The sequence below is a fragment of the Oryzias melastigma genome, linkage group LG4 (assembly GCF_002922805.2).
Source record: "Oryzias melastigma strain HK-1 linkage group LG4, ASM292280v2, whole genome shotgun sequence".
NCBI classification, from domain to species: Eukaryota; Metazoa; Chordata; class Actinopteri; order Beloniformes; family Adrianichthyidae; genus Oryzias; species Oryzias melastigma.
Genome location: NC_050515.1, coordinates 16,944,485 through 16,957,350, shown reverse-complemented (window position 1 = coordinate 16,957,350; position 12,866 = coordinate 16,944,485). Strand labels below are relative to the sequence as shown.

At 38.2% G+C, this 12,866-nt stretch overlaps 1 protein-coding gene across 3 annotated transcripts in view; it reads left to right on the top strand.

Annotated features, from left to right (window-relative positions):
- The window catches only part of dnai3 (dynein axonemal intermediate chain 3), a 15,948-nt gene that overhangs the window by 678 nt on the left and 2,404 nt on the right, over nucleotides 1-12,866 (top strand). The window contains exons 2-19 of one of the 3 annotated variants that reach the window (XM_024278538.1): nucleotides 545-605; nucleotides 2,042-2,226; nucleotides 2,519-2,623; nucleotides 2,769-2,885; nucleotides 2,974-3,173; nucleotides 3,240-3,341; nucleotides 3,571-3,767; nucleotides 3,873-3,991; nucleotides 4,531-4,620; nucleotides 4,767-4,856; nucleotides 5,915-6,031; nucleotides 6,649-6,722; nucleotides 7,180-7,327; nucleotides 8,272-8,341; nucleotides 10,656-10,768; nucleotides 10,920-10,980; nucleotides 11,195-11,325; nucleotides 12,535-12,742. In XM_024278538.1, coding sequence (XP_024134306.1) covers nucleotides 545-605; nucleotides 2,042-2,226; nucleotides 2,519-2,623; nucleotides 2,769-2,885; nucleotides 2,974-3,173; nucleotides 3,240-3,341; nucleotides 3,571-3,767; nucleotides 3,873-3,991; nucleotides 4,531-4,620; nucleotides 4,767-4,856; nucleotides 5,915-6,031; nucleotides 6,649-6,722; nucleotides 7,180-7,327; nucleotides 8,272-8,341; nucleotides 10,656-10,768; nucleotides 10,920-10,980; nucleotides 11,195-11,325; nucleotides 12,535-12,742 — 2,188 coding nt within the window. Of the gene's footprint in view, nucleotides 1-544; nucleotides 606-2,041; nucleotides 2,227-2,518; nucleotides 2,624-2,768; nucleotides 2,886-2,973; nucleotides 3,174-3,239; nucleotides 3,357-3,570; nucleotides 3,768-3,872; nucleotides 3,992-4,530; nucleotides 4,621-4,766; nucleotides 4,857-5,914; nucleotides 6,032-6,648; nucleotides 6,723-7,179; nucleotides 7,328-8,271; nucleotides 8,342-10,655; nucleotides 10,769-10,919; nucleotides 10,981-11,194; nucleotides 11,326-12,534; nucleotides 12,743-12,866 lie in introns of all 3 variants that reach the window. The other 2 variants (XM_024278537.1, XM_024278536.1) reach the window with 2 other exon arrangements.

The window sequence follows — 12,866 nt, the reverse complement described above, 5'->3', positions numbered from 1 at the left end:
GTCGCAAAAGTATTTTAGGAATAAACTTGTGCAGATGACAAGAATGGTATTACTATCAATGAATTAAAAACTTAAAAAAATTAATTGGACATAAAATATAGCGTTTAAACATTCAAAGCTATTTTAACATGAAAACAAATTTTTATTCAAACTTTTTTGCAATAAAATAAAAAACTATTTTTTTGCATTATTCAAGTTTAATCTGAGACATAGAGACATTGGTGCATTTTTACAGACAAATTGTAGCGACAAGTAGCAAGAAACATCTTGATGAAAAAATTATTTAAAATATGTTTTATTTAATAAAAAAATAACTACTAATGTTGTGTGAGTGATTTACAGAAATGGTAAAACAAAGTGAGTGCAATTCATGTTCTCTCCACAAGATGTCACCACCTCCATGAATAATGTTTTCTGAAAGAATTCTGAGAAAGCAGAAATGCTTAAGCTGAAATCACTTGGACATTTGGTCAATGAAACATAGAACTGAAGATAGAAATTCACTGATAACATGTTTGTGTTTGTTTAATGTGTTTGTCTATAGATGAGAATGGCACCCAAGAGACAACGTAGGTCCAAAAGTGCTTCTAGGAGAAAGGAAAAAGGTGAGATGTCATCTTTTGTCTTGTTTTCCTTTGCGTATCCTTACGTAGACACACACTGTGTCCATGTGTTTGGCAAAATTTAAAGGTAATTCTTTCAAGAACCTTTAAAATCATGTTAGCTCTTGTTTATTTTTTCAGTGATTTCATCCTCTCAGAGCTCATAGCCCTATTCAGGGATTGATCTAAAGCAGATTTGTTTTGATGAACTTGCAGGCGTTCTATGAGACATCTGCCTTAGTCTGACCCCCCGCCCCAAACAAGTGCAATGTTCGTACACTCTTGAAGAACACGGAACATTGCATCTTCTTTTGGTCACTCACACGGAATATTTCCCAGGGGTCCAAATGCTGTTGATGACTCGTTTCTTTGTGAAATGAAGATCGAGCTTTCCACTTCAATGATCTGGTGTGAGGCGTAAAGTTCTGAGTGGAAAATCTCGTACACGCCCCCCGGGAAGTGAACATTCCCAGCATCCCCCTCAGCAACCTTTGCAGACAGACTTTGAAGAGACAAACCAAAGCGAGAAGAAATTTGTCATTATCTAGAGCCCCAGTTTTGGACACAAGCCTGGCCTCAAATATAATATAGTAGTACAAAAAAGTACAAATAAAATGTTGTGATTTGGTGGTATCATGTTAGCATTGATTTCTATAAAAACACAGCAGTTGGACTTTGCTGACAGGCCACTCACTGAGATTACATTTCACTCTGATACAGGTATGATATGACTCTCCAACCAGCAGCAGCTGCAACAACAACAGCATTGTTGTGCATTTGGACTTATCATTATGATGAATCATTTTTTGCATGAATCACTGTTTTAACTTTCAGAAGTTTAGTTAAACTCATTAAATTCATAGGTTAGGTGTCATAAACACCCACTGTCCTGAATAATAGGAGTTGTGTTTTCCTAATAATAAAATTTCCCATCTGATATTTGCATTATTGTCAAATTTTGAAACCACTTTTTTACTTTAGGGATAAAAAACAAAGCTTTAGGAAGGTAGGTAGTTGAAATGCTCATATTCTTTTTTTCAATCTGATCAATCAAGTTTCATTTCCAGCTAGTTATTTCCGATATGGACAGTGCATTTATCTCATAAATTTAATCCCTAGTTGGAGTCAACATTTTGTCAGATAGAAAATTATAGTCTTACACCTCTGCAGAACGTACAGCAAAAGATAATTGAGCTAGTATTAGAGTGCTTGTCTAATTTCGAAATGAAACTTGTACCAATCATGTGTAACAATGTTCTAAGATCTACAGTTAATGTTTACTGGATTTTTTTTCTGTTTTAAACATCAACCATGTGTGATCTAGACATTTATCCTGGGCAGAAATGTAATGAAATCTATTAAACTGACTTCTGTCCACGTAGATCCAGATTCCACATATAACCTTTTTTCATTCTTCTCCAAACTGATCTCCCTTGAAGGTCAGCCTCCCGGCGTCCATCCCTTGGCCTTGACGTCAGCCACCCAGGAGCTCTTTGAGTGTCGTGCAGATGAGGATGTCACCAGGGAGAGTCCTTATAAGCTGCTAAGAAAATACGCCATCATCCAGGACATAAAGACAAGAGCTGCGGTGTCTGATTTCAGCCCTATGGAGCAGATTGTGCTGGTATGGAGAGGTGGCGGCGGCGGTGGGAAGTTCCATTATTCTGCAGATGCACTAAACAAAAACACGCTATAAAGAGACGCAGAGTGAGAGTTCATTCTCCGTCTGTCTGTGGCAGCAGAGACAAGCCAGTCGATTTCTGACTCATCAGATTTTTAGCGTTTGAACAACAAAGGCCTGACTTTCAGAGTCTACATTTTATGTTTGAAACATTTATCTCCTTCAAATGGCTACTTCTTCATCTAGTCTATAATTTACTTTTACATATTACAAATGTTGTAATTCTGTGTGACAGGATTACGCTGAGGAAGAGATCTTGCTGGTTTTTGACAAGGACTCCACCTACGGTCAAAACTTCTACTTGGATTTGACAGCAGAGGCCAAGCACAGATTAACCAAAGTCAGTAGTAATTGTGAACTTGGTAGCTAATAATCTATTTTTAATGCATTTCATATCAAAAGGTTTGAAGATTCAAACTGTCCTTTGATATTTGTGAAAATTTGTGACGAACGCTTGTGACAACTCCAGTGATTCAACTCCACAGCCTCAAGATTCTGAGCTGTTTGAGGATGAAATGAGAAGAACTCCAGAACCAAAGAAATCCACGTCTCTCATCACTGAAAAGGAAATAGAGCAGGAATCTGTGAAGGAGAGAGAAAAGGTGCTGCTACGTACAATCACAGACACCAACGCGTGTAATACATGTTCTCCCGCCGAGTGTCAACCATTCAGTTTTTTTATCTTCACAGTTGAGGCTGAAATTCTCCAGAGTGCAGGTGGAGATCGGGACCACAGTCACTTTGTCTGACTACAACGTTGCAGATTCAAAGCACAACTACGTGGAGTTCCCCTCCTACCAAGACAACCGATCCTTCATCAGGGTGATGCAGAGGGATTGTGGGATACAGGCAGTTTCCAGACTGCGAAGCGACGCCACTCAAACAGCGTGGTAAGAAATGAAAGTCAGACTTTCTTGTTTTACTAAGGCTAACCTTATATTTTTTTGTTTTTACAGGAAGCTTAAGAAGAATGATTTTACTCAGTACAGTCCTCGAGAGCTCAGCCAGGAGGAAAAGGAAGCCATTCTTCAGAGCGAGAGTCTGAAGAACTTTACCATGTCAGTGACACCCAGGTAAAACTTACAAGCTTAAATTCAACCAATGAAACTCCCAATATATAAAAAAACTCATCTCTCCCTGCCACTTTAGGAGCTAAGTTCCAGAAGCAGATTGTAGTAGTTTAAAGAGTAGTTCAGTCAGAGAAAACTGCTCCATGACCTCACACTCTCCATAGTCATTCTTAAGAGGTTTGGACTAAGAAATGTTCTGTTTTTTGTTGTTTTTTAGGGTTTTGTTAGCCCTTCAACAGCAAGAGATCGCAGACGTGTTTGTTGATGACTTTGAGGCTCTGGGGTCGGCAGCTGAAGCCGGCGACCTCCCGGGACAGACGTCTGATCTGCTGGTTCTTCATCAGGGATTCACAGACAAAATGCACACCAAAGACCGCAAAATCAGCAGCATCAACTGGCATCCAACTATCCCTGGTGAATCGTGACCTTTCAGTCCTGAGACACACACCTGGAGGGATTTTCAAGTAACCCTACAGAACACTTATTGATTATAGCTTGATGCGTCTCTTGATGTGACAGGTGTGATAGCTGTGGCTTTGACAACGAAAAAGGGGGAGGAGTTGATGGAGTCTGCCGTGTTCGGCTCCCAACCTTCCTTCATCGTCTTCTACAGCTTCTCCTTCCCCACCAATTCCCAGGTGAGATGAGAGCATGAAAGCAGAGACCCCCTTTTGCCTCTCCTCCCACCTCCATCCGATCCATGCTTTCTCAGCAAGCATCGAGAAAGATATGCTCATTTCCAGCACATCGAGCTCCGCCAAGGAAAATTTGAGCGACCCTATTGATTTAACCCGAGTGCACAATCAATAAACAGAAAGAAGGAAAGAAATAGAGCATCAGTTAAGTGGGAGATCTTTGTTTGTTAGGGCGGGGGTCAGACTCCCAGTAGATCTGGTGGACCATTTTCTATCTGTATGAAGTCTTGTTATTCGTTCATGTTTCTTAAATACACACATCTCATTTTATAAGGATAAAATCTGGATAAATCCAAGGTCTTGAGGTGTTTCAAAGCAGCACAGCAGGCACCCTTGTGCAGACTGTAGCTCCCCCTGTGGCCATCTTAGCTCATTACAGTTAAAAGTTTCATGGAATAAAATAAATGTAGTTTGTCTAAAATAAAATAAAAACAAGCAAAATGTATATATTTCTGCTAAAAATCTGAAACTTTTTTGTGTAGTTGCTGCTGAGAAGCCCTGGAGACATTTTATGCTTCGAGTTCTGCCCCTCAAATCCAAATATCATTGCTGGTGGCTGCATCAACGGACAGGTGAGAACATCAAAACCCACTAGATTGTCTACCTTTTGTTTCTCAGTCATCTGTGCAACTTGTAAACTCTTAGTTTCCTTCACATTTCATCTCCTTCATTCTAACAGTATTAAATATTTTTATTTTTTCTCCCGCTGTCGTCTCAGGTGGTGTTATGGGACATCTCGGCTTACGTCACGTGCTTACAGGGTTCCCAGCCCAGCGGGACACATTCCTCAGACAATAAAGAAACATTTGTAAGTATCCGTATCTGGTTTCTAGGTTGACAAAATCCAGCAAAGATAAATGCTATTTTAAATCTCTCTTTTGTAATATTTACTTTTTTGGCAATCCAGTGATGCCAGTTCAGTAAATCTAAATATTATTAAAACACTTTAGTGTAAAAAATGTCGAACCAGCTTTAGAGGTGTTGTGTAACCTGTCGGATGATGATATGGTTCCTCCTGGGTTCTGATCTTCACTCTTTCATTAGATAAGAATGTAGTTACTCAATGATGTTTTTCTAGCCAGTTGCAACTTGATCCACGTGTGTGTGAAATGTTTCAAATAAAGTTTTTTTTTAAGTGCACAAACTAGTGTTGGTTTTTTTAACCCATTTGGGTTCCACACCTGGGATAACTCTAAAGTAAACAGAAGGTTCAGTAAGTCCCTGTTTGAACCCGTAACACTAAAAGCGTGTTATCGTCTGTTGACACTTCCACCCGACCACTGTCTTTAAACAGACAGGTACAGTGCGCCTCCATTATGCGACGCGCGTTTGCTTTGTGCGGTTTTTATTGCCTCTACAGTGGAGCAGCTGTCTCCATCTTTCTCCTGACGTTTTTATTCTCCTTTGCTCCCCCACCCTCTACGCCCTCATTCTTTTTTTTTTTTGTTCTTGTTTGCACTTAATTCCCCAGAGTCAACAGCAACAGCCCACACTTGCCAGCTGTTACACAAGTCCCTTTCCCACCACCACGGCTTGTTCTTGACAAATCAGTTGTGTGTGAAGAGCGGTGCTCGTATGTGTGGACAGGCTTTGTTTGGATGGAGATTCTTGTTAAACTTGTGCTCCACATCCACCTGTTACTGTTTCACCAGACAAATAAAGACTAACCGTCTCAACTGTGACATTCTTGAACAGCTTTGGTAAAAAGTTTGGACAGCTGGAAGTGGTGGTTTGAGATAAAATTAGCATTTTTTTGGTTTTGCAGAGTTTGGAGTTCTTGGTTTGGATGAATATCATAAATTATTGAAGCTCATATATAATAAAACAAAAGGCAAAATTAACTTTTTGTGATCACATTCCTTCCAGAACTTTGATGAAAAGAAAGTGGGGACTCCGACTGTGGATTTCTGCGCCATGTCTGACGTTAAAGCCACTCACAAAGCCAGGATCACTGATATCCATTGGCTGCTGCCATCAGTTCAGGTAAATTAAGCTGAAGGGCAAAGAGCCTAACAGTAATAATCCACTTAATTAACCTGTTTGACTATTTAAATGAAAGGTTCTATTTTTATACTCAAAAATACATATATTTTTACCCTAATTACTTGACTTGTTAAAGTGCTTATCCTTGAAAATGAACTAACAATTTATAAAAACTAAAGTGTCTGAGTTTTATTTTAGAAAACAAGTTAACATAAAAAACTTTTGCAAATAGAAAAAGTTGCAGCTGTTCATACCTTAAAGCTCCCTTTAAAATATTTTTATTGCAATAAATATGTTCCGATTTATTACTGCACAGGTTTGTACTTTGAGTAGAATACTTGAACTCAAGTATTTGCTCTGTTATAGAAAATGAAGACTAATATCAAGGAATGCTTGCAGTTATAGAGGCATGAACTACTCTGATTTAATCAGTTTTATCAACAGACCAATTTTATTTGATCATATCTCCATATATATTTCTTTACATCTGCTTTTGTTAATTTCTAGAAAGAAACGACACTAAAAATGTCCTCAAGGGAAGAATTAACCTCATATATCTCATCTTCTCTAACTAAATGTGTGGTGTATTGACTTGGTGCACGTTTTTCTTTGGTAAGGTGAGCGTTGCAGGTGTGCCAGTGGAGAACACGAGCAACATTTCTGTTCAGATCGTCACCTGTGGCCTTGATGGGTATGTACTGAAAAAAATTCTAGAATTGGTATTTTTAGCTCAGCACTGACTGTTTTCCACTGAGATATCCGGTTGAACCTGTGATGTTTGAAGATCAGTAGCAATCCTCTCTTGGTGGCAGATGCTTCTGTCAGGAATGGAAAGAAACTGTAAAGCTTTAATACATTTAGCTGTTTATTCACTAAACAGGAAGAACACAATGAAGTCTGTCTGTTGCTCAGGCCTCATTTTGATCAAACAAATACCAACTACTTGTTCACTGCAATAGAATCTATACAACTAACCACAATAGTTCTTAGTTTTTCTAATATGTTTTAGAAAAACTAAACAGTGAAAACTCTTTTAATACAAACTATAGCCTAAAATAATCTGTATATAATGTAATTTGTCTCCACCAGAGAGCATGTTTTTGGCATGTTTGACTAAAAACTGTGCTTGTTTTCTTCCTGCTTCAAAGCACCATCATGTTTTGGGACTTGAGAGTTCCAACAATGCCAGAGCAGCTACTGGCAGGTACAATGCAGGACCAGAAAACCACAGGGACGAGCTGGAGTGTCCCTCAACCCTTCACACACCTGAGAAGCACATGGAGACCTCTGTTCAAGGTTTGTTCCTGTTTTGTCAGGATTACATGCGTAAAACGATCAATTTGTCCATTTTGAAATGAAATTATATTAGAAAACCAATATTTTGAAGAAAAAATATTTTTGAGACATTAGAACAGATTTGGAGTAATGTTTAAAAAAACAATCGTAATAAAGTAAGTATACCCTTGTTTTTAAGAAAAAAAATGTAGTTTTTCTGTCCAGAAAAACAATAATCCTATCAAGAAAGTTTTTCATTAGTGAAATATTCTTAGTTTAAGAAGACGTGTCTTAGTAACTAGAATTTTTTTCTTAATATGTCTTAATTCTTCAGGGTTCTTGTGGGGTCTTAAAAAGTCTTATAAGCATTTATGAATTTGAAAATAATACCTTGAAAAACCTTTAAAAAAGTCTTGCATTTTGATGTCTGTGCCCTAAAAATTGTGCTCCTTGAAACTTCCCAGTTTCACATTTCATGTCAAAATTACAGTTTTTTACCATGATTATTTTGATCAAATCACATAAATAAGCAATAGGAGAACTTGTTGTTGTGCACCAATTCGCTCAACGTCCACCACCACTTTGAAAAAAGAAGAGCACTAAAGCAATAACCCCAAACAACATGATAAGAGGCTGCAGTTTTGATCATAAAATGGGAAATAGACTGAGATATTGATCTTAATTTTTGACATGCATGGCCTTAAAATGTTCCTTAAAAGTCTCAAGTTTAACTTGAAGAAACTTGTAAGACCATTTTTCTCACTCTATAAACAGATTTGTTTTGTTTATTCAAAGAAAACATTTCAAAATGTAAGAATTTTTGACATATGTCTAGGTAGCGTGTTACTTTCAATATTTTAGCATATTTGTTCTTTATAGCTTTTTAAATACAGCTTCAAACTGAAATTTTGATGAGAATTTGTATTCATGTTCATGTGTTGGCCCTTCTCCTCCTTTTGTTGAAGATCGATTTCAGTGGTGAACACGTCCCTGTGAAGTTCAGCATGGATCTGTGCACCTGCCAGAGGAACACAGGTGGGAACTCATGTCTGCATGTGGGGCATCTCGATTTGTGATCATGACATGAGGGGACAGAAAGATTAAAGTATTGTATCTGATCGATCTGACAGCTCTGTGTGAGCCTCTGTCCTTTTATATATATGGAAATAGCAGCTTTGGATTCTTGACATTTGTTTTGCATTGTCAAGCACAGTGATCAGCGGTGCAGAGCTCATTCAGGCTCCCGTCTTTGGTCTTTGGTTTCAAACGTTTGAGTGATACTTCCAAAACAAGGCCCTCATAGTTGCGGAGCTCCGGTCTAGCCGACTGTCAGCTCTTAGCAATATGCTGCTCGGACTTTCGGAGAAGGAGAGGATGACCATGTGTGACCTGGCTGCTCACAAAGAGGCCTGTCTTTGTCCGGCTGAAGGTCCGCCTCTGTACACAAAGCTCTGGTGGCTGGATGTTTATAGAATTAACCGCAGACGTTTATTAGGATTTTAATAAAATATCCATATTTTGGTCTGCCGTCTGACTCATATTGAAAGTGAATTTCCTTCTCTCTGTAGCATTTGCTTGTGCTGTCGTTTCATCTTCACTTCACATAATTACCCACATCAGGACCGTGGAAATTAGGGAACCGTTTAGCGTCATCACACTGTGCTAAAAAGAGATCCTTGTGGATGCGGCCGGGCATCGTCTGCAACGTGCCGTCACGCACATCTTAAGTGGAACAAAGTGGATTCAGAAGATGTGTGATCGGGTTATCTGATCTGACCTTCAGGAGTTGCTAGATGAAGGACCGTGAAGAGACAGAGCTGCACTGTCCCTGACAGACAGTCAAGCTTTTGTCTTGGAAACGATTCTACCTGCCCAGGTTATCTAAGCACCTTCATCCTTTACGCCTTGTCCAGCTTGTCTCCATTACTCTCACTTCTTTTTTTTATATTATCTTTTTCCCCCTTTGGCTGCATTACCACTTCCTCTTCTCTCAGCTATACCCACTTTTTCTTCCATCTTGTCTAAGATAACAGCACCGACTGCCACAGTTTCCTTACTTTAAATCTTTATTTTGGCAGGTGCAAGTTCTTCCTGTTTCCTTGCTTTAATACGTTTGAAAGATGATAATATAAGAACTTAAAATATAGGTGAACTTAATAAAATACTTTGGAAAAAAAATCTACTCTTAAAAACTAATCACACATTCAGCAATTTCAGCAATCTTTGTATCAAAACATTCAGTTTCTTCACATTACTGTTTCTGTTTTTGGTATTCCTAAACGTTATAGTTTTTGAAATAGTAAGCAAAATATGCCCCATAGGAAATGAATGAAAAGGCCTTCCATTTCAAAATTTGATTAGCAACAAGCCTTTAAATATATTCATGGGCTATGTTTTAATCTGTTATAGTAATAAAAAAAAAATGGAGTTTAACTAATCTTTTAGCAAGATGCTAACTTTTGTGGCTAATTTGGTTTACTGAGGAATTTTAGACTATTTTTGAGTTTAACTAGTGTTTAAGCAGTGTGATAACTTTTTTGGTTTGATTTGTCAGTTTACTTTAGTTTAGCTAGTATATAAGCAACAAGCTAGCTTTTTTTGACTGATTTTGCATATTCTAATGTTTTTTGGGCTAATTTGGAGTTTAGCTCATATTCAAGCAACACACTAAATATATTTTGCAAAATTGGCATCAATCAGAGATTTTAAAGCAATTTTACTACATTTTCAGAAGTTTATGTCAAATTCAGCGCTCTTTCATAGTTCTTTAATGAAATTTCCAATCTTTAGCTAATTGAACATTTTGCAAATAGCTTTTGCATTTTCAGCAAATCTCTTCAGTAATTAAAGTAAATTGCATCGCCATTTCAAGCAAAAAGCTTCAACATTTTAAGCGACTACATTCAGCATAAGGCATTCACACCAGCGTTATCTCAGGTAAAGCAACTTTTTTAGTTTGAAGATATAATCAGATGTTTCCAGTAAAAATGCTGTATTTGTATCTTTTTCTACAATAATTGTTCTTTTAAGGCAAAACATGAAAAAGCAAATCATGTTTGTTGCAGGATTTAAAAACAATCAATTTCCCCCATTTGAACTTCTGCACCATCACTCAATGACTTTCAGCAGCACTGTGTTGGACAGAAGATTCTTTTACGCCAGTCTTGAAATAACAAACTGCATGAGATGTTTTTTCTGCATCACTCCCACACAGGATGTTTCTGATTTTGGAAGCAACTCACTGGTGAAAGACGTCAACTGTGGACCTGGGATTTTTTTTGTTGCTTTTTTATTTTTCAAATAAAGAGGATTTGTCCATCCAAACATGATTTCTCTTCAAACTTGTCAGCAGTAAAGGAGTTTTCAGAGACTCTGCCAGACTACAGTCAGCTCAGAATACCTCCAGCCAACGAGATGAAGGTTTTGGAAGATGTAAACACAAAGTTCTACACAGGAACAGAGGTATTGTAAATGATACGACTTAAAATAATACAGACCACAGTTGTCAGTTCATTAGTCAATTACCCCGACCCGTCACCCGAGAGAGGCGAGCAGGGTTATGGTTCGGTTTCTTGCTCTGCTTTTAATACCATATTTGCATTTTTACTGGCAGGATGGGGAGATAATTTACAGTGACTGGAAATTGGGAAAAGATGAGTCTGGGCAGCAGTACAGTGAGTGTTTTTACTCTGTCTTTGTTAATAGAAGTGGTATAATATTTCTTATCTTAACCGTTTCTAGTTTTCCATCTCATTGAGATGTTTGGATTGCAGTTTGCGTCAGACGTCTGTGTGAAACCTTCAGGCTCTTCGTTGACCACAGCACACATAAGAACTTCTAATGTTTCTTGAGATGCATGCTGGGAAAACTGTGACTTGTTTCTCACAGGTCCTAAACCCCTCTTCTGTGTGGGAGCTCATCTGATGATGGTGAACACGGTGCAGAGGTCCCCCTTTTTCCAGGACATTATTTTGACAACAGGCCCCTTGCACTTTGCTATCTGGAAAGATGGAGTTACGGTAACAAAAATAAAATGATTTTAGATGTTTTGTTTAGTAAAAAACACAAGCAACTTGAGTTTTTTTTTATGGTCAAATGTCAAAAACAAAAAAAGAAAAACCTTATTCAACTTTAAAGTTAGACCTTTCTTTAAAGAAACAAACCCAGCTAACAGCGCAATTTCACTAAGGACTAGGGGTGTAAGAAAATATCGAGTCAGTGAAGTATCGCAATACTTCATTTGACAGTATTTATATTGATTTAAAAATGCCTAAGTGATATTTAATTAATTATTTAGAAGCAATGCAGATATTGCATTGATCCAGATTTTTGTTCTCCCTGGCTCATGTAAGAATGAGTGAGAGTGTTGAAAAAAATAAACTACCAAAAAGAAAATAAGGATTTTGCTTGGTTAAAAGCAACTTTTATATGAGAAAATATTGCAATACTTAATGTTTTGATCATAAAATAAAATGTCTTTTACAATTTTATTTAAGGAAAATGTGTTTTATATTCAGAAAAATTCATAATCTTTAAAAAAACAAAGTGATATACTGACTGGTAGTGTCCTTGAAAATACAAATCGTATCTGACACATGTATCAGGATATGTATCGTATCCCTAGACTCTTGCCAATACACACCCTACTAAGGACACAGCAGCCGTGTGAGACACATTCAAGGATGGGTCGAACTTGTGCTGTTGAACATGCTTTAAGCGTACAGTGTTTACGCTGGAGTGTTGCTGCCAAATATTAGCGCATGTCTGCCACCTGCAGTTGGTGTGAAATGTCAAAGCGGTGAAAATCTCTTTAATCTTGCTCCAGGCTTTTTCTTTCACATCCCTATTCCAATATACGAAAGACTTTGTGTCATTGAATTCCTCCAAACCACAGCTACCGGTTTTCATTTCACCTCCATAGTCATTGTTCAAACAGTTCGCACTTCTATGAATTAAAAAGAACGTCATCTGTGTGTCACTACAAAGTCCAATTCCCCGGTTGGTTAAAGTTCAACTGGTTTAACTTACAATGCACACCCAATGGCCGTGCATCTTGTGCTTGAAGCCTGTCATAAATAAGGCTGTAGTGACGTGTGAACGCGAGAGTTTTGAACTTGAAACGCTCATATAAGACTTTTTATTAAAAGTGATCACTTGAACGTATGATTGCGAGGGTGGTGTGACTGTAACATAATAGATTTAAACTTCCTTCCTTCTGTAACCTCCAGGAGGGCCCCCTGGTCAAGTCTCAGTGGAGCGGGGACGAATGCACTGTGGGATGCTGGTCCTTGTCCCGGCCTGCTGTGTTCTTCATCGGTAAAGCCAACGGCTGCTTGGAGGTGTGGAACCTGCTAGAGAGCAGCATCAAACCCGTGCATGTCCAGACGCACGTCACCAGCTCCAGGATCACCTGCCTCAAACCCTGGGCTGTATCCTGTGAGTTTCCATCCGATCTGCACTACATGTGGGGTTCAAGTCGGAAGGCATGACTTTGGTTTTCAATATAAATCAAATCCAGCTGGGTCCTCTCAGTTTGCCTCCAGTTTTTTTTTTTTTTTTT